The sequence below is a fragment of the Schistocerca gregaria genome, chromosome 2, assembly GCF_023897955.1.
Source record: "Schistocerca gregaria isolate iqSchGreg1 chromosome 2, iqSchGreg1.2, whole genome shotgun sequence".
Lineage (NCBI taxonomy): Eukaryota > Metazoa > Arthropoda > Insecta > Orthoptera > Acrididae > Schistocerca > Schistocerca gregaria.
In genome coordinates, this window is record NC_064921.1 from 202,975,041 (window position 1) to 202,998,815 (window position 23,775).

At 43.4% G+C, this 23,775-nt stretch overlaps 1 protein-coding gene across 1 annotated transcript in view; it reads left to right on the forward strand.

Moving 5' to 3' along the window:
• LOC126336687 (high-affinity choline transporter 1-like) overlaps positions 1 to 23,775 on the forward strand; it is a 347,185-nt gene that overhangs the window by 307,690 nt on the left and 15,720 nt on the right. Inside the window, exons 9-11 of the mRNA XM_050000635.1 lie at positions 7,747 to 7,869; positions 8,128 to 8,231; positions 23,384 to 23,514. Coding sequence (XP_049856592.1) covers positions 7,747 to 7,869; positions 8,128 to 8,231; positions 23,384 to 23,514 — 358 coding nt within the window. The remainder of the gene's footprint in view (positions 1 to 7,746; positions 7,870 to 8,127; positions 8,232 to 23,383; positions 23,515 to 23,775) is intronic.

Here is a 23,775-nt window from a genome sequence, read left to right on the forward strand (position 1 = left end):
AATCAGTTAAAATCAGTGACAAGACGCAGCAACTCTATAAAAACAGTTGTTTCTTGCCTAGATATCTTCTTACACTTAGGTAGGTTGTGTTTAATACTCTCGTTCTTGTCATCTACCGGAACCTTAGCTCACAACTTTTTAATGTCCAGGAAGACAAATCGGAGAATTCTGTAATCAGTTTATCTTTAATTTCGTTAATTATGCCATATTGTTACGCTGTTATTGCTAAACACACGACTGTCTCTAAGGAACGTATAAAAAGGGAGCAGCACGTATGGTCACAGGTTTATTTGATCCACGGGAGAGCGTCACAAAGATACTGGAAATCTTAAATGTCAAACGTCTGATGATGGACGCGTTCAACCGCTTCTTCGCTCCCTGCAGGCCGACCCGTTGATTTCCCCTTACAGAGGCATCCAGAAGCTTTAAACTGCGCATACCATCGCCGAATGGAGTTAACAGTTGGTGGATCTTTGTTGAACTTCGTCCTGAAGTGCACTGTTATGAGTGACTGACGTGAGTGCATTTCAAGCACGACTTACGCTTTCTCGGCTCCTGTCGTCATTTTCTCTCACTGCGCTCTCGAGCGCTCTGGCGGCAGAAACCTGAAGTGCGGCTTCAGCCGAAGAAAACTTTATGAATTTTTCTACGTATCTGTAGTGTGTCGTGACCATATGTCAATGAATGGAGCTACAGTGAATTTATGAAATCGCTTCAATCATTTGTAATAGCCCTGTATTTCAATCTCTGTCTTCCTCAACAGTTTTTACCCTCTACAGCTCCTTCTAGTACCAGATAATTATTTCCTGTTGTCTTAACAGATGTCCTATCATCTTGTCCCTTCTTCTTGTCAGTGTTTTCGCATACTCCTTTCCTCTCCGATACTGTAAAAACCTCCTCAATCCATAACTTATCAGCCCACGTAATTTTCAATATCTGTCTGTAGCACCACGTCTCAAATGCTTTCATTCCTTTCTGTTCCGATTTTCCCACAGTTCTTCTTTCCATGTGCTCCAAATGTCCATTCTCAGAAATTTCTTCCCCAAGTTAAGGCTTACCTTTGATACAAAGAAGCTCCTTTTAGCTAGGAATGCCCTTTTTGCCAGTGCTAGTCTGCTTATTATGGCCTCCTTGTTGCATCCGTCATGGGTTATTTTGCTGCCTAGGTTCAGAATTTGTTAAGTTCATCTACTTCGTCATCACCGATCCTGATTTAAAGTTTCTCGCTGTTCTCATTTCTGCTACGTCTCTTTAGTTTCGTCTTTCTTCGATTTACTCTCAGTTCATATTCTGTACTCATTAGACTGTTCATATTATCAGCAGATCATGTAATTCTCCTTCACTGTCACTGACGAGAGCAACGTCATCAGCGTATCTTATCATTGCTATCCTTTCACCTCGAAATTTAATTCCACTCTTGAACCTTTCCTCTGTTTCCGTCATTGCTTCTTCGATGTATAGACTGAACTGTATGAGCGAAAGACTACAGCCCCGTCTTACAACATTTTTAATCAGAGCACTTCGTTCTTTGTGTTGCACTCTTATAATTCCGTCTCGGCTCTTGTACACGTTATACACTCCTGGAAATTGAAATAAGAACACCGTGAATTCATCGTCCCAGGCAGGGGAAACTTTATTGACACATTCCTGGGGTCAGATACATCACATGATCACACTGACAGAACCACAGGCGCATAGACACAGGCAACAGAGCATGCACAATGTCGGCACTAGTACAGTGTATATCCACCTTTCGCAGCAATGCAGGCTGCTATTCTCCCATGGAGACGATCGTAGAGATGCTGGATGTAGTCCTGTGGAACGGCTTGCCATGCCATTTCCACCTGGCGCCTCAGTTGGACCAGCGTTCGTGCTGGACATGCAGACCGCGTGAGACGACGCATCATCCAGTCCCAAACATGCTCAATGGGGGACAGATCCGGAGATCTTGTTGGCCAGGGTAGTTGACTTACACCTTCTAGAGCACGTTGGGTGGCACGGGATACATGCGGACGTGCATTGTCCTGTTGGAACAGCAAGTTCCCTTGCCGGTCTAGGAATGGTAGAACGATGGGTTCGATGACGGTTTGGCTGTAGCGTGCACTATTCAGTGTCCCCTCGACGATCACCAGAGGTGTTCGGCCAGTGTAGGAGATCGCTCCCCACACCATGATGCCGGGTGTTGGCCCTGTGTGCCTCGGTCGCATGCAGTCCTGATTGTGGCGCTCACCTGCACGGCGCCAAACACGCATACTACCATCATTGGCACCAAGGCAGAAGCGACTCTCATCGCTGAAGACGACACGTCTCCAATCGTCCCTCCATTCACGCCTGTCGCGACACCACTGGAGGCGGACTGCACGATGTTGGGGCGTGAGAGGAAGACGGCCTAACGGTGTGCGGGACCGTAGCCCAGCTTCATGGAGACGGTTGCGAATGGTCCACGCCGATACCCCACGAGCAACAGTGTCCCTAATTTGCTGGGAAGTGGCGGTGCGGTCCCCTGCGGCACTGCGTAGGATCCTACGGTCTTGGCGTGCATCCGTGCGTCGCTGCGGTCCGGTCCCATGTCGACGGGCACGTGCACCTTCCGCCGACCACTGGCGACAACATCGATGTACTGTGGAGACCTCACGCCCCACGTGTTGAGCAATTCGGCGGTACGTCCACCCGGCCTCCCGCATGCCCACTATACGCCCTCGCTCAAAGTCCGTCAACTGCACATACGGTTCACGTCCACGCTGTCGCGGCATGCTACCAGTGTTAAAGACTGCGATGGAGCTCCGTATGCCACGGCAAACTGGCTGACACTGACGGCGGCGGTGCACAAATGCTGCGCAGCTAGCGCCATTCGACGGCCAACTCCGCGGTTCCTGGTGTGTCCGCTGTGCCGTGCGTGTGATCATTGCTTGTACAGCCCTCTCGCAGTGTCCGGAGCAAGTATGGTGGGTCTGACACACCGTTGTCAATGTGTTCTTTTTTCCATTTCCAGGAGTGTATATTACTCGTCTTTCACTATAGTTTACCTCTATTTTTCTCAGAATTTCTAACATCTTGCACCATTTGACAATTTTGAATGCTTTTTGGAGGTCGCCAAATCCTGTGAACGTGTCTTGATTTTTCTTTAGTGTTGCTTTCATTATCAATCGCAACATGAGAACTCCCTCTCTGGTGCTTTTACCTTTCCTGAAGCCAAACTGATCGTCATCTAACACATCTTCGATTTTCTTTTCAGTTCTTCTTTATATTATTTTTGTCAGCAACTTGGATCCATGAGTCGTGAAGCTGATTATGCGACAATTCTCGCACTTCTCAGCTCTTGTAGTCTTCGGAATTGTGTGGATGAAGTGCTAATAAGTGGTAAAATGGAACGTGCTCTGGCCAGGACTTCACAGGATTTTGTGGAGTTTAGATGTATATATAGACGCAGAGAACAAGACAAACTTATTTTCAATTAACTAAACAAACACTGTTTTTAGCCATGTTTCACAATGGATTATTAATGTTATTGGATAACCTAGGTTTCGGGTTAAAAGCCCATTTTCAGGTACATTACTGATTCCCAAAGATGATAATACATAGAGAAACCTGGTGACAAGGCAAAGATAATCTCAAATTTTTAGGTATCGATCCATAGCTTAATGTATACTTACATCAATGACATTTTTTTTAGATAAATTACATCCATTATTACACATTCACCGATTATACAACAATGACCGAACCAAAGTTATGCATCAGCTAAGATATTTTTAACTACGATGGACAGGGGTCCCAAGTTATGCTTCTATCCTGGGGTTGTGATCTCAACTAAAAGAGGTGAATAATTGAATTCGGTTTGCTCGTTTAATAATAGGTGTGAGGATATACACATCTCTATTTAAATTTCTGAAATTTGTAATTGGTCGAGTTTGGCCCCCTTTTCATCTGTTTGTACGACTCATATATCTATTGTGTATTTGTGTTTACTGTTCAGGCAATGTTCTGCAAAGGCTGAATTAGGCTTCCTCAAACTCCAGCTTCTGTGGTGTTCCTTAAGCCTGGTACAGATAGACCTCCCCGTCTGTCCTATGTAGCAAGACTGACACTCCCGGCATGTGATTTTATAAATCCCAATTTTTCTGATAGCTGGTTATTTGTCTTTTGCATTGGACAGGAAACCTCCTATTATTTGAGGGACATAGAAAAACACAGAGAAACCCTTTGCCCTCAAGATGTTACTTATTCTATTTGATGATTTTCCCATAAAACGTAATCTGCACCATTTCTTTTCCTGTTTGCCTGTGTTTTTCATTGGAGACAGTAGGCACCTGGCCTGTTTCTTCATCTTTTTACCTAAAATTTTATCGGTGGTGTTGGGTCAAATTCATTATGTGGTGGAATGCTGCAAGTTTCTAGATCATACGATGTTGGGAGGAAGCCGTGATGAAAGTGTCAGAGAAGGAATCTTTTCGGTAAATTTTAAATTTATGGTTACTGTCTTCTATCCCTAAGGTAATGTACAGGAAATTTAAGTCGCCCCCTCCCCCCAACTTATTTTCAGTTACGGGCGCAATCAGTGCTTACAGTCGTCACTGGTTTTGATCTTTTATGTCACGCATAGACAGTCAGGCCTGTTGTTCTTCTTGACTCGTCTGGAGACGTTGCCTTTTTTAGCCCTCCGAACTGCATGCTCAGCGGAAGAAGATCACTGAAGACAATGTCTCAATACGGGTCTATCTGAGGATGACACAAACGTGGAAACCAGTAATAAATGTATGCGATAGTTCCGATTATAACTAAAAATAAAATTATCTTGTAAAATTGATAGTCGCTGACGTTCCAGCATCATTAGCTTAAATTGAAAGAAATATTAATTTAACTTACTATTCCATATCATGCAAGAGACAAATATAAGAAAAGTTACTCGCGTAAATAGTTTTTAAATGCCGTCAGGCTTCATTATTAAGTTTTCTCTACCTGGCCTTTTTGAATTTTGTTACTGAAACCTACATTTCGTTCCTGTCTGCGAATGATTTGCAGTGGGGACATGACTTCGATTCACTGCAGATAGTGCCTCGCTGCTCAGTGATGTGAAATTTATACCGAGATACGACCTTGCTGGGGCGAAAAGTCACATGATCTTGAAATTCGAGCGTGGCTCTCCATTTCAGTTGTTTCGTAGACTTCATCTACCGCCTCATGGTGGAAGACTCATGGTCTCCTGCTTGACAGCTGGAAACCAGGTATTAATAGCCTCAGGACTTTTCTTTTTTCCGATTGGACTGTTATCGTCTTTGGAGTTCTTCGTTAGATATGCACAGTCTAGGGAAGTACCTGCTCCAGGTTGCTAGGACCTGGCTCTCTTCAAATGCACTCCTGTGCTTTCCTGACTCCAGTGTGTACACCACTGCGGCTTTTGTCTCCTTCAGTAGTTGCCTTTACACTCGTCGATTTTTCCATAGTTCTTTTGCAGTTGCTACCCTTGTACACCAACCTACAACCACATCGTATTTTCGTGACATTCCAGTTTGAGATCGTACGTAATAATAAATACAGGCCACGTTCAAGTACACGCTCCAGCATACTTCATAAACGTGTTGTTCTAAGCGAATCTTCAAACCTAACGCAGGAACTAACACTGGTCACATCAAATGCAGTTCAAAAGTACCCCGCGGGAATAAATCTGAAAACAACTGATGGATAATTATGCAAAGGCAGCACAAGAAACAACCGTTTCATCACAGTCCTCGGCGATGACGCTTAGTGTGCCTGTTCAGTGACACGCGTATATACTAATAATACGCTGTCCAGTCACATTAATGTCGCTACCTTTCAGGAATCCGATTAACCACCTTTAGCAGCGCAGACTGCTACGAGACATGCAGGAAGCTAGCGAGGGGGATATGGAGCCATTCCGATTCCAGTGCAGCGACCAGCTGATCTAGGTTTCTCGGTTGAGGATTCGTGGCTTGATCAGCCCGATCGAGTTGGTTCCATAGATTCTCGACTGAGTTTAAGTTCGGGGAGTATGGCGGTCAGGGCGCTGGGGCAAATTCAGGCAGGTGCTCTACGAATCACGCCCTTACACTGTGAGCTGTGTGGCACGTTGCGCTCTTCTACTGGTAGTTGCCACCGTGCAGAGGAAAAAGAAACTGCATGTAGGGGTGGACATGTTCGCCAATGGTAGATGATGCTTGTGATTGCCCATTGTGCTTTCCAGAAAGACGAGATCATCCAGATAATGCCACGGAAACGTTCAACAGACCATCTCTGTTGTAGGATATTTGCTTTCAGACGTTTCAAGTTGTACACGCCAACGGTCACCTGTGCGATGGATAACACAACCTTCTCTGGCCTGCACCCTTCCGACAGTTGTTGCAGGGCCGCACACGCCAACTGACATCTGTCCGTCGGAGAATAAAAGGTGATTCATCTGAAAAGGTCACCTGTCGCCACTTAATGGATGCCCAGTTGTGGTATTGGCGTGCAAATTCCAGCCTTCGCCGCCGATGAACGTTGGTGCATGAACAAGACACCTGTTACGGAGGCCCATATGAACTAACGCTGAAGGGTCGGAAGCCCCTTGATTCATCTGGGCGGCCGGTTGCTCAACAGAAGCACGTCCATTCGCTATACGCACCTCCACAGCCGTCGTTCACCTCTGTGATGGACCACAGTTGATCGGCGCCTATTTTGGATAGGGTCATTTTGCTACACACGGTATATTTTAACCACGGCGGTACGACGCTTTCAGTTTACAAACTTAGACGTTTCGGAAATTCGTTCACTCTTGGCCCGAAAGCCAATGATCATGTTCGTTTCGACGTCAGGTAAATCGCTCCGTTTCCGCATTACGACAGCTCTATGGGTGGTTGTTGCACGTTGAAGTCGAACTTAAGCGGTGTTCAGATAATGTGATTGGACCATGTAGTTCGGCATGTCCAGCAAGCAGGAAAGCGGAGTGTCTTCTCGGCAACAGCCGGAAACCAATATGGCCTACAAGACATGCGGAGACTCGCTAACCGATCTCCAAAATGGTTCAAATGGCTCTAAGCGCTTTGGGACTTAACAGCTGAAGTCATCAGTCCACTAGACTTAGAACTACTTAAACCTAACTAACTTAACGACATCACACACAGCCATGATCGAGGCAGGATTCGCAGCAGCGCGGTTCCGGACTGAAGCGCCTAGAGCCGCTTTTTTTTCTGTCATTTTGTTCGTTTTCGTTCGTTGCATCTGCTCGGTACGGAAGTAACAAGACACCCGTTTCACTTCGTCGTTGATGCATTAACTCAGTTTTCTTTTATTACAGAGGGCAGCTAACCCTCTGACCCAACACGCTGAGTTACCGTGCCGGCCAAATGGCAGATAAAAATCGTGCTCCGGACTGAAGCGCCTAGAACCGCGCGGCCACAGCGGCCGGCAACCGATCTCCGCCCCAGTCAATACTATTACTGGCTGACTGATCTCAGAGTTTAAATAGTGAGCTGACAACATGCGTTTGTGGTTCTTAACTAAGGGTGAAGCTGCTCTTGCGGATGGAAGACTTTATTCTTTGAGACTTGCAAGTCGTTATTGATACATGTATGGGTATCTAGTACGAAAAATGTTTATAGCAGACGACTTTCAAAGGTGACGATGAACGCTCACTGGCATTAAACTTTCCTTGACAGTCAACATATGTTGTCAATACTCTTGAAATTTAATCTTTTAGTGGTACGCATTTCCTTTCTAATGTAAAGACGTATTGCCTTTTTGTTGCAGTGGGTGGCGTTCTTCGGTCTTGGGGCAATATCGGCATCCATTATGGCCTCCGCAGATTCCAGCATTCTCGCTTCCAGTTCCATGTTCTCCAGAAACATTTACAAGCTAGTCCTGAGGACTCAGGTAAGTACCTGTCACGTGCGTTACACCTTCTCCCCCTAAGAGCTTTAACAACAACACAGTAACTAGAAAAATTAAACAGCAAGTCTCCTGACAGCTTAACTCCTCGTTTCTTGTAGAAATGATCTTCAGCACGACCTCTGACAGTGTCGATATGACAGACACTTTAGATTGTAACCTGACCTCCTTCCTCATTCCTTGCTTCAGCAATAGAAGTAAGAAGAGAGGGCCTTCGACGGACGTTCATTTTTCGTGTTTCAGGCCTCGGAGCGAGAGATGGTGTGGGTGCTGCGCGTGTCCGTGGTGGTGATCACCGCCATAGCGGCGCTCATCGGGCTCACCGCGGGCAGCATCTACTACCTGTCGTGAGTACTCACGCCGCTACACCCTACAACGCTATGTACACTATCTGTTCTAAATCAATCCAGACACCTTGTAATGTTGATGCATTAAGTTGTTCTGAAAGCGGTGCTGATACTCAAGGCAATAAAAGCGGGTTAAAAGCTGTGAGCTGTCTGGGGGAGTTAACCTTGCATTACTGATCAACTGTTTCCCCAGGTATCCAGCCTAGCTTACCAAATTCCCAACCAGACTAAAATTAATTATAACCTTTTAATAGTCATCTTACGACAACCGGTGAGATATATATATAAGAGAATTTAAATAAAAAGAAATAAATCAATTTATATTTGGACATTTATTTTAACATTGATCCATTCTACCGCTAAACTTTCAGCATATTAAACTTGATTCATAACTAGACTGGTGCCTTATTTGGGATTATGAAAATGTGAGTTTGTAATCATACGGAACACATAAAATATGGAGCCAAGATTGGGAGACTGCATACAACACTGCATTCATAAAATAACACACGAAGAACGTTGAAACATATGCAAGAGGAAATTAACCACAACCAACCGATTCAATTTTCACCCAAAGAAGGTACGTTCGTAGTGCAATCCTGTCCGTCATGAAGTTACCACACACTGGTATACTAAATTCATATTAACTCTCTGTGAAATCTTCCCGAAAAGAATAGCTGAGGGATACTTTGATGTTTACACCATATGTTTCACCTGGTCAACTTGGTTTACACAAAGCGTGTAACTCCACAATCATTTTTATAATTAAAGTAAATTACATCGAAACGCAATTTACAAAAGAAAAACCTCTAACTGGTTACTATCGTGTTACTATTAACCTGATGGGTCAAACAGTTGTATAAGCACGTGGTACTGGTCTCACAAAGTACACCCCACGAGAGTTGAACATAATGAAAAGTTGGTATATTGAAAAATATTGTCAAGAGGAGACGTTATAATCTCACGAACATTCGCATTTAAGATTGATGATCATCAACTCGTGCTTCCACTTTACACACAAAGTAGTGACAAAGCAACTACTGGAAGATATTCTGAGCTTCACACTCGAATTACACTGCATTGCAATTTAAGATAACATAAGACATTTTAGATCTAAACCTGAAATAAAGGTGATTAAATTTTCAGTTAGGCTAAACTTAAGAAATCCATTGTCCTACGCACTTAGCAGCGACGCACTTAGCAGGAGATCTTACCACTTCAGACGCTCGCCGCGGACTCACTGCTGTGGGCCGCTACCGAGGGTGCTTCACAGATACAAACGGCAGTTACCAGAGAGGCAGATTGCTATACCAACATGACAAGGGACGTATAGGACCATACCAAGAATAGAAACCTCTTTGCTTTTAGAAAGCGTAGCTACCTGTTCCGACGTTGGTCCTACTGTTCCCTAGCAGACATGCTTGTCTGCTACCATCAAGCATGCAAGTACAAATACATTTGCTCATTCATTCTTTCACACAGAAGGGAAGGGGGATGACAGTATCTTATCATATACAGTATATAAAAGAAAGCCGATGTAGGTTCTGTATGAGACTGTGTGACATGAATTACATATAAACTGTGTTTAAAAGTGTAGTAGTGTGACAGATCGTTCTTGATTATGTGTAAAAGTAACACGTTCCACTGCTCAGTCTCCTCCCAGATGGAGTCAGAAACACCACAGTAAATTTAGAAGTGGAATGTATGCCGTAAATGACAACAGATTTAAGAAATTAACATGAAAGGAATCCAACAGAGACCTTTCAACCTATTAGTGGGCATTAACATGGAATGTGCCCAGCCCACCCTTCGCCTTCATGATGGCTTGACCTCTGCTGGCGTACTTTCAGTGAGATGTCTGAATATCTTTGCAGGAATTCTTCCTCGAGAGCCGAATCCAGAGAATGATGGACGCTGGGATCTGAAGCGAAGTCGATGTTCTAGCTTCTCCAAAAGGTGCTCCAGTGGACTTAGGTCGGGGCTCTGGGCAAGTCAAACCATTTCACGAATGTTGTCGTATGTCTTCATAGATTCTGTTTTACCGTAGGTTATATTTTCATTCTGATACAAGTACTTATAGTCTCCGGACTGTTCCTCTACTGTACGCAGTACGCATTACGCTAAAATGCATTCATATCCTTCCGAATTTAGTGTTTTCTTAAGCTTCAATAACGGGACCAAACACTAACTGTAAAACATACTCTTATAGGTAACACCACCGCCTCCTTATTTCACAGCTGGCTTTACACCTAGTGACAGGCAACGTCCTCCAGAAAACCCTTCGATCAGACTGCCACACGATATAGGGTGATTCATCAGCCCAAATCACTTGTTTTCGGTATCCAGTGCCCAGTAGCGTCCCTTAGCACTGACTACAAAAGTGCGTTACTTACGAGAAGCTACCGAACCATTCTACCGCATACTTTTAACTCTCTATCATTGCCCTAGCCAGATTGCCGGTAACACTTTGTAACTCACGAGTGATTCCTACTGCTGATTTAATGCGATATTTTACAACCATTATCCCAATATTCGATGGTCCCTATACGTCAGTAATGGGGACTGCCTGGTCTTCGCTTAGTCGCGGTTGTTCCTTCGCGTTTCCACTTCACAATAATATCTCCGACAATTGACACGAGTAGCTTTAACTTTAGAAGAGTTTAAATGTCCCTGCTGGATTTGTTACTCAGGTGAGATCCAATAACTAGTCCACGTTCGAAGTCACTAAGCTCTTCTGATCAACCCAGTATGCTGTTATTGCTTTTCTGCTGATAACACAGAACACCCCGCCTCTTTTTATGTTAGGGAGTCCGCCTCTCGTGATATCAGGTGGCCAGATACTCATTGCATACCGATGTCCTGACACTTTTAATCAGATATTGTGGGAGCGTGGCCTTTAACGCCTGGAGGACTTTCCAGTAAAATTCTGCTGGGTGTCTGATCCTGTCATGATGTGATAAAACTATCGACGTTGCGGCCGCTACTACAGACAGTCTTCAGCAAGGTGACCATCACACACCTAGGATCTTTTTAAATGCTGCATAGCTCCTAGCCCCTCTCTTATTTACAATGTATTGCAGTAATAGAATTTAAAAATTAATGTTAATCAACCACACTAACTATTACTGCGATCGGATTTTCGTTGATTTATCAGGATACCTTGAGAAGAAATAAAGAACTGAAGTTTCAATTTTCATGAATTTACATTTTGTTTTTACTAATCTTCTGTTCGTTGTCCGTTACTACGTGTTCTCGTTTTTTGGCACAGTTTTGCGTGAAGCGATGATATTCTTGCTTGCAAATTTTTTTCGAAGTATCCACGTCAGTAAATGAAATGTTACGGACGTTGACTACAAATTTCCATGTTTCGTTAACAATTTTCTCTGCTAATCACATTCAAATGACACGGGATGCAGGACACCGCGCTCGAAATGAACATGTCGAACATAATAAGAAATCTCGCGCCAAAACATAGATCAAAGACACTACAAAAAAGTTATTCTAGTAGCTACGATGTTAACATTTTAACAGCAAAGGTTTTGCCATACAGCTCATCTTAATTCACCGTTTCCACACATTTCAATAAACACCAATAATAAATATTATTGAAGATGTCACTAGTTACACAAATAAACACTAAATATGCATAGCGATTTGGAAACATCATCACTTGAGGGAAGCGAGTTTTACCCGCGTTTTTCTATTAATACATTTCCGAATGTGATTAAAATAATATTCAAGTTATAAGTAGCAAAACTGTCAACTGCCCATAGGTTGGTTTGAACACCACAGGGTTTGGAAATGGTATACCGTTACTTTCCTCCGACTGACTTATCCAGCCAGTTATGGGCAGAACTACAGTTAAAAGTGGATTCCGAACTACGATGCACTTCAGCATTTTTTCTATTAATAAACGTTGTCAGTGGCGAAATGAGTGCTAAGCAATAGATAAAAATCCGATGACCGACCGGGGGTCGAACCCAAGGCTTTTGAATCACTTTACCACTGTGGCAACGAGCCCCAGTAAAGTATAAAAAAATATATAAAAAAATTAACTGTATGTGCCGTTTTATTGGGTCTTGTTCTTTATTAATGCAGCATATCGTTTTCTTCGGTAGAAAATCAGACTGAAGGATTGACCAGTTTCATTACTAGTTTCATTCACATGCTATTCAGAGCCACTTATATACGGTAAATAACCATTACTAAAGTAAAAAATTGGAGGGCAATTAATTACGTGGAATAAAAGAGTTAGAGAATGTTTGCAATTCGCAGGAGAAACATTATGGGTGGTAACGAAGTTTTGTACATGAGTGCTGCAACTTGTAGAATCCATCACCTTGTTTTGGCCTTTGCAAACTGGCTGATCTGGAATGAAGTTTCTGAAAACGAAACAAATTGTCATCAAATACAGACGGACTAAAACCAAATTCTGTCTAGATGTAATATTAACTGATATTACCTAGGAATTAGGAGTCGTCAAACAATTAGAATGAAAACGCAGTGAGCCAACTCCGTCAACCTGTGGTTCCGACTTGTATCAATACAAAACAGTAACACACTCGGCTCTAAATTAAGCATAATTAACGAAACTCTACGATGAATTAATGCAATCATTGTCACTGTCATAGCTGTCACTGAGATAGCAATGGATCATACTGTGTAACGATCCTTTCCAACATCTTATCAACCTCACACTGTAGCATCGATGATTACTAGCTAGCTCCTGCTTCTTTGGTCTGTTCTTAGCGAGGTGTGCGCAGTTGGTATGCTATGAACGTTCCCCGCCTCTTGTACAAGGTAAAGGTGATAGTTGATCTGGCCAGTGCCTGTCCTAGTTCTTTGGCGGTCAAAAAGACTTTCGTAACAGTGGCCGTTGATTCGTTTGAAGTTCGTGCGCTAGGACTGTCCGAGAACAGAGTAGGGTTTAGGTTCCATTAAGCCACTAGCTTCCGTGTGTCGCTGGTGAATGGGATTCCTGAGGATGCCATAACGCTCTTCGCCATTACCAGTCATCCTGTGACGTTTAAAACCTTTCCACCTTTTAATATGGCAGAACTCTGGCAATTCGATTCATAAATGATAATCAGGCACTCCTAAGCCTCTTGCTTCCATTAGACTACTTGCGTGTTTTTCATCTCTCCCTGCCACACTACTTCGCATCATATCCCTCCACACTTTTGCTATCGCCAATTAAGTGGCGTAATCAACGTTCCTTCTCAGTTACCATTTCTGATGTTTGAGCTTGCCTTTAGACCAGTGTCCACTATGTCACGTAGCTCATTGATACTGACATGGTTTCTTATTCATGTATATTATTATTGTAGTACTCATCAGTTCAGGTAAATGCAATCAGTGGTGATATGTGGGGCCATTGGACACTAACAGCGCCTTTGATTTCCGTGAAGAAGTCTCAGCAGCTGCTCAGCTCAGTCCATTAGGAAATAAGAGAGTTAACTAAAATTGTAACTGAGTTTCCAATCGCTGATTCATACTGCTTACACAATTACTGTTAGAATTCAGTAGTAGCAGGCATCGATACATAAATCAATCAATTAAAAAGTCACTGATTTGAAACTCCTTATTTACGTACACTACGGTAACATAAGTCAAGGGATACCTCCTAATAGCTTGACGATGCTCCTTTTGCCCGGCATAGTACAGCAACTCGACGTAACATGGACTTGTGAGCGAACCGACCTATCAGTTACGTACGATGAGATAAATGTCAGGCCATCTATGTGGCCAAATAATTCTCTCGAATATTCCACAATGTGCTGACAATTCCATGGTTTTGGAAACTTGAAGTCCATGAATGACTGCAGATGATCTCGAAGTAGCCGGACATAACCATTTCCAGTCAGCGATCGGTTCAATTGGACCAGGCGACCCAGTCCATTCTATGTTAACACAGTCCATACCATTATGGGGCCAATACCAGCTTGCCTTGTTGACAATTTGATTCCATGACCTTGTGGGGTCTGCGCCACACTCTAGCTCCACCATAAGCTCTTACCAACTGAAATCGGAACTCATCTGCCCAGGACACTGTTTTCCGTTGCCTATGGTCACGAGCCCAGAAGAGGCGCTGCAGGCGATGTCGTGCACTGAACAGAGGCACTGACGTCGGTCGTCTACTACTATAGTCCACTAACGGCAATGTCACCGAACTGTCTTAACGGATACGTTTGTCGTACGTCCCGCATTGATTCCTGCGGTTATTTCCCGCAGTGTTGCTTGTCTGTTGTTGTTGTTGCTGTCTTCAGTCCTGAGACTGGTTTGATGCAGCTCTCCATGCTACTCTATCCTGTGCAAGCCGCTTCATCTCCCAGTACCTACTGCAACCTACATCCTTCTGAATCTGCTTAGTGTATTCATCTCTTGGTCTCCCTCTACGATTTTTACCCTCCACGCTGCCCTCCAATGCTAAATTTGTAAACTCTTGATGCCTCAGAACATGTCCTACCAACCGATCCCTTCTTCTGGTCAAGTTGTGCCACAAACGTCTCTTCTCCCCAATCCTATTCAATTCCTCCTCATTAGTTACGTAATCTACCCATCTAATCTTCAGCATTCTTCTGGAGCACCACATTTCGAAAGCTTCTATTCTCTTCTTGTCCAAACTAGTTATCGTTCATGTTTCACTTCCATACATGGCTACACTCCATACAAATACATTCAGAAATGACTTCCTGATACATAAATCTATATTCGATGTTAACAAATTTCTCTTCTTCAGAAACGCTTTCCTTGCCATTGCCAGTTTACATTTTATATCCTCTCTACTTCGACCATCATCAGTTATTTTGCTCCCCAAATAGCAAAACTCCTTTACTACTTTAAGTGTCCCATTTCCTAATCCAATTCCCTCAGCATCACCCGATTTAATTTGACTACATTCCATTATCCTCGTTTTGCTTTTGTTGATGTTCATCTTATATCCTCTTTTCAAGACACTGTCCATTCCGTTCAACTGCTCTTGCAAGTCCTTTGCTGTTTCTGACACAATTACAATGTCATCGGCGAACCTCAAAGTTTTTACTTCTTCTCCATGAATTTTAATACCTACTCCAAATTTTTCTTTTGTTTCCTTTACTGCTTGCTCAATATACAGACTGAATAACATCGGGGAGAGACTACAACCCTGTCTCACTCCCTTCCCAACCACTGCTTCCCTTTCGTGTTCCTCGACTCTTATAACTGCCATCTGGTTTCTGTACAAATTGTAAATAGCCTTTCGCTCCCTGTATTTTATCCCTGCCAACTTTAGAATTGGAAAGAGAGTATTCCAGTCAACATTGTCAAAAGCGTTCTCTAAGTCTACAAATGCTAGAAACGTAGGTTTGCCTTTTCTTAATCTTTCTTCTAAGATAAGTCGTAAGGTCAGTATTGCCTCACGTGTTCCAACATTTCTACGGAATCCAAACTGATCCTCCCCGAGGTCCGCATCTACCAGTTTTTCCATTCGTCTGTAAAGAATTCGCGTTAGTATTTTGCATCTGTGACTTATTAAACTGATAGTTCGGTAATTTTCACATCTGTCAGCACCTGCTTCCTTTGGTATTGGAATTATTATATTCTTCTTGAAGTCTGAGGGTGTTTCACCTGTCTCATACATCTTGCTCACCAGCTGGTAGAGTTTTGTCATGACTGGCTCTCCCAAGGCCGTCAGTAGTTCTAATGGAATGTTGTCTACACCGGGGGCCTTTTTTCGACTCAGATCTTTCAGTCTTCTGTCAAAATCTTCACGCAGTATCTTACCTCCCATTTCGTCTTCATCTACATCCTCTTCCATTTCCATAATTTTGTCCTCAAGTACATCGCCCTTGTATAAACCTTCTATATACTCCTTCCACCTTTCTGCCTTCCGTTCTTTGCTTAGAACTGTGTTCCCATCTGAGCTCTTGATATTCATACACGTGGTTCTCTTCTCTCCAAAGGTCTCTTTAATTTTCCTGTAGCCAGTATCTATCTTACCCCTAGTGAGATAAGCTTCTACATCCTTACATTTCTCCTCTAGCCATCCCTGCTTAACCATTTTGCACTTCCTGTCGATCTCATTTTTGAGACGTTTGTATTCCTTTTTGCCTGCTTCATTTACTGCATTTTTATATTTTCTCCTTTCATCAATTAAATTCAATATTTCTTCTGTTACCCAAGGATTTCTAGCAGCCCTCGTCTTTTTACCTACTTCATCCTCTGCTGCCTTCACTACTTCAACCCTCAGAGCTACCCATTCTTCTTCTACTGTATTTTTCCCCCATTGCTGTCAATTGTTCCCTTATGCTCTCCTTGAAACTCTGTACAACCTCTGGTTCTTTCAGCTTATCCAGATCCCATGTCCTTAAATTCCCACCTTTTTGCAGTTTCTTCAGTTTTAACCTACAGGTCATAACCAATAGGTTGTGGTCAGAGTCCACATCTGCCCCTGGAAATGTCCTACAATTTAAAACCTGATTCCTAAATCTCTGTCTTACCATTATATAATCTATCTGATACGTTTTAGTATCACCAAGATTCTTCCATGTATACAATCTTCTTTTATGATTCTTGAACCAAGTGTTAGCTATGATTGAGGTATGCTCTGTGCAAAATTCTACCAGACGGCTTCCTCTTTCATTTCTTAGCCCCAATCCATAATCACCTACTATGTTTCCTTCTCTCCCTTTTCCTACTGACGAATTCCAGTCACCCATGACTATTAAATTGCAGTCTCCCTTCACTACCTGAATAATTTCTTTTATCTCATCATACATTGCATCAATTTCTTCATCATCTGCAGAGCTAGTTGGCATATAAACTTGTATTACTGTAGTAGGCATGGGCTTTGTGTCTACCTTGGCCACAATAATGCGTTCACTATGCTGTTTGTAGTAGCTTACGCGTACTCCTATTTTCCTATTCATTATTAAACCTACTCCTGCATTACCCCTATTTGATTTTGTATTTATAACCCTGTATTCACCTGACCAAAAGTCTTGTTCCTCCTGCCACCGAACTTCACTAACTCCCACTATATCTAACTTTAACCTATCCATTTCCCTTTTTAAATTTTCTAACCTACCTGCCCAATTAATGGATCTGACATTCCACGCTCCGATCTGTAGAACGCCAGTTTTCTTTCTCCTGATAACGACGTCCTCCTGAGTAGTCCCCGCCCGGAGATCCGAATGGGGGACTATTTTACCTCCGGAATATTTTACCCAAGAGGACGTCATCATCATTTAATCATACAGTAAAGCTGCATGTCCTCGGGAAAAATTACGGCTGTAGTTTCCCCTTTCATTCAGTCGTTCGCAGTACCAGCACAGCAAGGCCGTTTTGGTTAATGTTGCAAGGCCAGATCAGTCAATCATCCAGACTGTTGCCCCTGCAACTACTGAAAAGGCTGCTGCCCCTCTTCAGGAACCACACGTTTGTCTCTCCTGTCAACAGTTACCCCTCCGTTGTGGTTGCACCTACGGTACAGCCATCTGTATCGCTGAGGCACGCAAGCCTCCCCACCAACGGCAAGGTCCATGGGGGGGGGGGGGGGGGGGGCGCTTGTCTGTTAGCACTGACAAATCTACGAAAACGCCGCTTCTGTCGGTCGTTAAATGAAGGCGATCGGCCACTGCGGTGTCTGTGGTGAGAGGTAACGCCTGAAATTTTGTATTCTCGGCACACTCTTGACACTGTGGGTCACGGAATATTGAATATTGAATACTCTAACGATTTTCGAAGTGGAATGTCCAATTCGCCTAACTCCAATTACCAATTCGCTTTCAAAGTCTGTTAATTCCCGACGTGCGGCCATAATCACGTCTGAAACCTCTTCACAGAATCACTTGAGTGCAAATGACATCTCCACCCATACCCTACCCTTTTATACCTTGTGTATGCTTTACTACCACCTTCTGTATATGTGCATATCCCTGTCCCATGTCTTTTGCCACCTCATTGCATTAAAATCAGTTTTCCCCGGCCAGCTGAGACCACTGAAAACCTTGTCTAGGAAGAGGACCATTGAATGATGGAGGTGGAGCAGTTTTCATTATCACCAATCATTAAAATACAAAAAAGGTGAAAATCGGTAGAAGCTGCAGAGAACTGGCAGCGCCACAGGTCGACCACCTTGCGTGTTGGGTGCCGAAATGTCCCCTCTGCCAAAAGCCGTAGCAACTGTCTGCATTGCCACCTCTGGTAAAGTAGGCTACAGCAACCTTTACCCATCGGTCGAATCATACTGCTGCGTTGTGTTCGAGGAAACAAAAGTACTGAGAGATCCTCTCTCAGCCTCAGTTCTTCACAGTTGTTAGTAGAGTTCACTTCTGACTAGCAATAGTGCAGTAGTTGCCGTCATTTTTGCGATACATTTACGTACACATCTACATCCACAGTCTTATTGTGCAAACCACTGCAAGTGCATGGAAGAGGATACGCCCCACTGTACCCGTTATTAGGGTTTCTTCCCGTTCCATTCACGTATGGAGCGTATGGAGACTGGTTGAGTGCTGTACATGCTGTAATTACTGCGAAGTTGTCCTCACGATCCCTATGTCGTCGATACATAGGGGTTGTAGTATGTACCTGAAGAATACCGAGTATTGTAGAACACTCAGTATAAAGTCGTTTATTGAAACTGAACTACACTTCTGACTATTTACCAAGAGTGTCGGTGAGGTACGTCGGAGCTGGTCCTTGCTCTGCGAGGAACTAGCTGTACTGCTCCTGCGCTGGCCTTATAAAGCCGGCGGAGTACTCCAACTATCCCTGTATCTGTGCGGCGAACTCTGCAGAAAAAGGTTCGCATTAGTCTCTAGCAAGTTCTGTTTGTTTTGAAGAATTGTTTTCCTCTTGGTTACGCCAGCAAGTGCTTGTGTATGTTATATGGTACACAGGGGTGGCTTGAGTGTAGTCTACTTGGCAGGGGCCGTCTGTAGCAGAGGTGACAGTACCTAGAGTCATCATTTAAAGCCAGTTCTTGCAAGTTTGGTAGTAGTTTACGTCTATCTTGACGGGTCTGCCAACTCAGTTTCATTAGCATGTCTGTAATACTCTCCTGTGGGTCAAACAAACCTGTGACCATTCATGCTGGCCTTTTTTGTATATGTTCAGTGTCCCCTTTTGGTCATATTTGTTACGCGTCCCACAGACTTGAACAATATTCTGGAATGGGCTGCAAGAGTGAATTGTAAACAGTTTCCTTTGAGCTTGATTACACTTACCCAGTATTCTACCAATAAACTGAAGTCTACCACCTCCTTAATGAACGACTGAACCTACACTACGGGCCATTAAAATTGCTACACCAAGAAGAAATGCAGATGATAAACAGGTATTCATTGGACAAATATATTACACTAGAACTGACATGTGATGACATTTTCAAGCAATTTGGGTGCATAGATCCCGAGAAATCAGTACCCAGAACAACCATCTCTGACCGTAATAACGGCCTTGATACGCCTGGGCATTGAGTCAAACAGAGCTTGGATGGTGTGTACAGGTACAGCTGAATGCAGCTTCAACACGATACCACAGTTCATCAAGAGTAGTGACTGGTGTATTGTGATGAGCCAGTTGCTCGGCCACCATTTACCAGACGTTTTCAATTGGTGAGAGGTGCTGGCCAGGGCAGCAGTCGAACATTTTCTCTGTCCAGAAAGGCCTTGCAACATGCGGTAGCGCATTATCATGCTGAAATGTAGAGTTTTGCAGAGATCGAATGAAGGGTAGAGCCACGGGTCGTAACACATCGGAAATGTAGCGTCCACTGTTCAAAGTGCCGTCAATGCGACCAAGAGGTGACCCAGACGTGTAACCAATGGCACCTCATACCATCACACCGGGAGATACGCCAGTATGGCGATGACGAATACACGATTCCAATGTGCGTTCACCGCGATGTCGCCAAACACGGATGCGGCCATCATGATGTTGTAAACAGAAACTGGATTCATCCGAAAAAATGACGTTTTGCTATTCGTGCAACCAGGTTCGTCGTTGAGTACACCATCGCAGGCGCCCCTGTCTGTGATGCAGTGTCAAGGGTAACCGCAGCCATGGTCTCCGAGCTGATAGTCCATTCTACTGCAAACGTCGTCGAACTGTTCGTGCAGATGGTTGTTGTCTTACAAACGCCCCCATCTGTTGACTCAGGGATCGAGACGTGGCTGTACGATCCGTTACAGCCATGCGGATAAGATGCCTGTCATCTCGACTGCTAGTAATACGAGGCCCTTGGGATCCAGCACGGCGTTCCATATTACCCTTCTGAACCCACCTATTCCATATTCTGGTAACAGTCACTGGATCTCGCCCAACGCGAGCAGCAATGTCGCGATACGGTAAACCGCAATCGCGATAGACTACAATTCGACCTCGATCAAAGTCGGAAACGTCATGGTGCGCATTTCTCGTCCTTTCACGATGCATCAGAACAGCGTTTCACCAGGCAACGCCGGTCAACTGCTGTTTGTGTATGAGAAATCGGTTGGAAACTTTCTTCATGTCAGCACGTTGTAGGTGTTGCCACCGGCGCCAACCTTGTGTGAATGCTCTGAAAAGCTAATCATTTGCATATGACAGCATCTTCTTCCTGTCGGCTACATTCCGCGTCTGTAGCACGTTGTCTTCATGGTGAAGCAATTTTAATAGCCAGTAGAGTATGTGATATTTCCATTTTGTATCCCTAAAAAGTGTTACACGCAGGTATTTGCATGAGTTGGCTATTTCCAACAGAGACTCATTGGTGTTATAATAATAGAATACTATGTTTTTCTGTTTTGTGAAGTGCACAATTCTATGTTTCTGAATATTTAAAGCAATTTACCAATCCTTCCATCTCTTTGAAATCTTATCAAGGTCTGACTGAATATTTATGCAACTTCTTCAGACAGTACCTCATTACTGATAACTGCAAAATCTGCGTTAACTGTATATACCACATGAACAGCAACGGTTCAAACTCACTCCTCTGGGGCACAAGTTACATTCAGATCTGACGATGACTCTCCATCCGAGATAACGCGCAATGTCTACCCTACCGAAAAGTCCTCAGTCCGGTCACAAATTTCACTTGATACCAGATATGACTGAATTTTTGACAATAATCGTAGTTGTGATACAGAGTCAAATGCTTTTTCGAAATCAAGAACTATTGCATCTACCGGACTGCCTTGATCCAAAGCTTTCAGTATGTCATGTGAGAAAAGTGCGAGTTGGGTTCACATGCACGGTGTTTTCGGAAAACATACTGGAGGGCATGGAGGAGGTCATCCTGCTCAAGGTACATCATTATGTTTGTATTCAGAATATGTTCTGAGACTCTACAAGAAATCGATAGAAAAGATAATGGACGGTAGGTTTGTGGATCACTTTTACATACCTACTTTGGCTTCCGGCATCTTGGAAGCAGCCACATACAGTTACATTAAGATTTAGTCAGAACATTCATCGTAGCAATTTCGTCAGTGATTAACACGCAAATATAAAATATGCTCCATGAGCAATTAGTATATCAGTTCCTTTGATGTTAGAGGAATACACTTTGTCGTTGTGCTAGAAGTTCTTTTTAGCATGAAAACTCAACTTGACTGTTATGAAGGTACTAGCCATTTGTCTTTCTGATACTACTAAGTAGGATACGGTGAACATGAATTATGTCTGAAATGTTACACTGCCGAATAATTTTGGGAATCAGTAATTGTAGCTGACTTCAGTATTACGTAAGTGGTCGAAATGTGAAATTTAACTCCTAAAAACGTTAAGTTCGACCGAAAAGATGTAAATGTTATACATACTCAATTGGTGTAACAGAGTTGTGCTACAATATTATGAAAAGGATAGTTACTACTCACCATACAACGAAGATGCTGAGTAGAAGATGAGCATGACAAAAAGACTATCGGAAAGTGATCTATCACTCGGTCAACAAGGCCTTTGTTGAAAATGGACGACAAACACACACACACACACACACACACACACAGACACACACACACACACACACACACACACACACACATACATATACACAAACGCTACTCACACTGCCTGGCAATCTGGCTTCAGCTGTTGTCATGACTGTGTGTGTTGCGTTTGCATCAGTGTGTGTGTGTGTGTGTGTGTGTGTGTGTGTGTGTGTTTGTGTCGTCTAATTTCGACAAAGGCTTTGATGACCGACTGAAAGCTCACTTTCCGACAGCCTTTTTGTTGTGCCTATCTGCGACTCAGCATCTCCGGTGTTTGGCGAGTAACAATTAGCCCTTTCATGATATTGTTATGGTCCATCTTGGATTTTCCATTGTAAGATAGTGCTATTTATTTTCCTTAAATGTCGTTCGACGCTACTTGATAACTGGACTTCTTACATAATACGGAGGACGGCGAAGCACTTCGAAGATGACCACGGAAGTCGCATGGGGGAACCACAGGGAGCATTACTTTTTTAAGTTCACATCATCTATTCCAGAAAAATGCTTTCTTTTCTTGTGCGAAACTGAAAATAGGTCGGCATTTCTGGAACACTGTTACGTATGTAGTTTTTCTCGTTGATCATTTCGAGCATGTTCCTTCCTACACCACTAGTTCTTATACAAATTTTTCTAGCAGCATTTTTAGTACTGGTCATCTATTTTTCCACGACAATATCAACTGAGTCATGCTAATTGCCAGTAAATTAGCATATTACACAAATGTTGTCGCATTTATTTTTGACAAAATTCTTTTATGTAACCGAAGATACATGTCTTGATGATGACTTGGGTTATCGTCAAGTGTAATGATTCACCAGTGCTTGTAACACTTGATAATGGCCTGAAGCCGAAATCTACATTGTGAAATAAAACCTGTTGTTATATCTTACAAAAAGTTTACATGACTGTGGCTGCATTCAAAAGTTAAATCATTAACTTTTAGTATTATTCACCTAAACATTATTACGCCATGTACTTCGTGACGTCATGCCTTCAAAAATCCTGTAAATTGTGAAATAGTAGGACACTGTTGCATCCCAAGGTGTAATTTCCTGGAGTGTTCGGTTGGGTGTAGGAAACGGTCAAAGTAGAGTTCCCTGGTGCGAAATGACGGGCCTACAGTGGTAGGAGTGCAGTGTGTGAAGGTGTTCGAGAACACTGCCGCTGCTGCAGAGACGTTTTTGCTGCCCGCAGGGTGCTGTGCTCGGACCTGGTGTACGTGGTGCTGTTCCCGCAGCTGTTCCTCGCCGTGCACTGCCCCAGACTGGTCAACAAGCACGGCTCCGTGGCCGCCTTCGTCGTGGGAATCGTCCTCAGGCTGCTCTGTAAGTCGGGCACTTGTGCTGCGTCTGCAGCAGCGCTCACTGGACCAGCTATGGGGGTCGCACCATCTATATGTGCTTCGAAGCTGTAACTCTAGAAAACTTTAAATTTAATGCTCCATAAACAACATTTACTAATTATTTAAGAAAACACTTTCAAAATATTTTACTAGATTAAGTTTGCGAAATTATGGTGCTTTATAATTTTAGGATACTCAGAATCATTTTCATTAGGGTAGGACCCTGTCTAGGTATGTGTCTTAG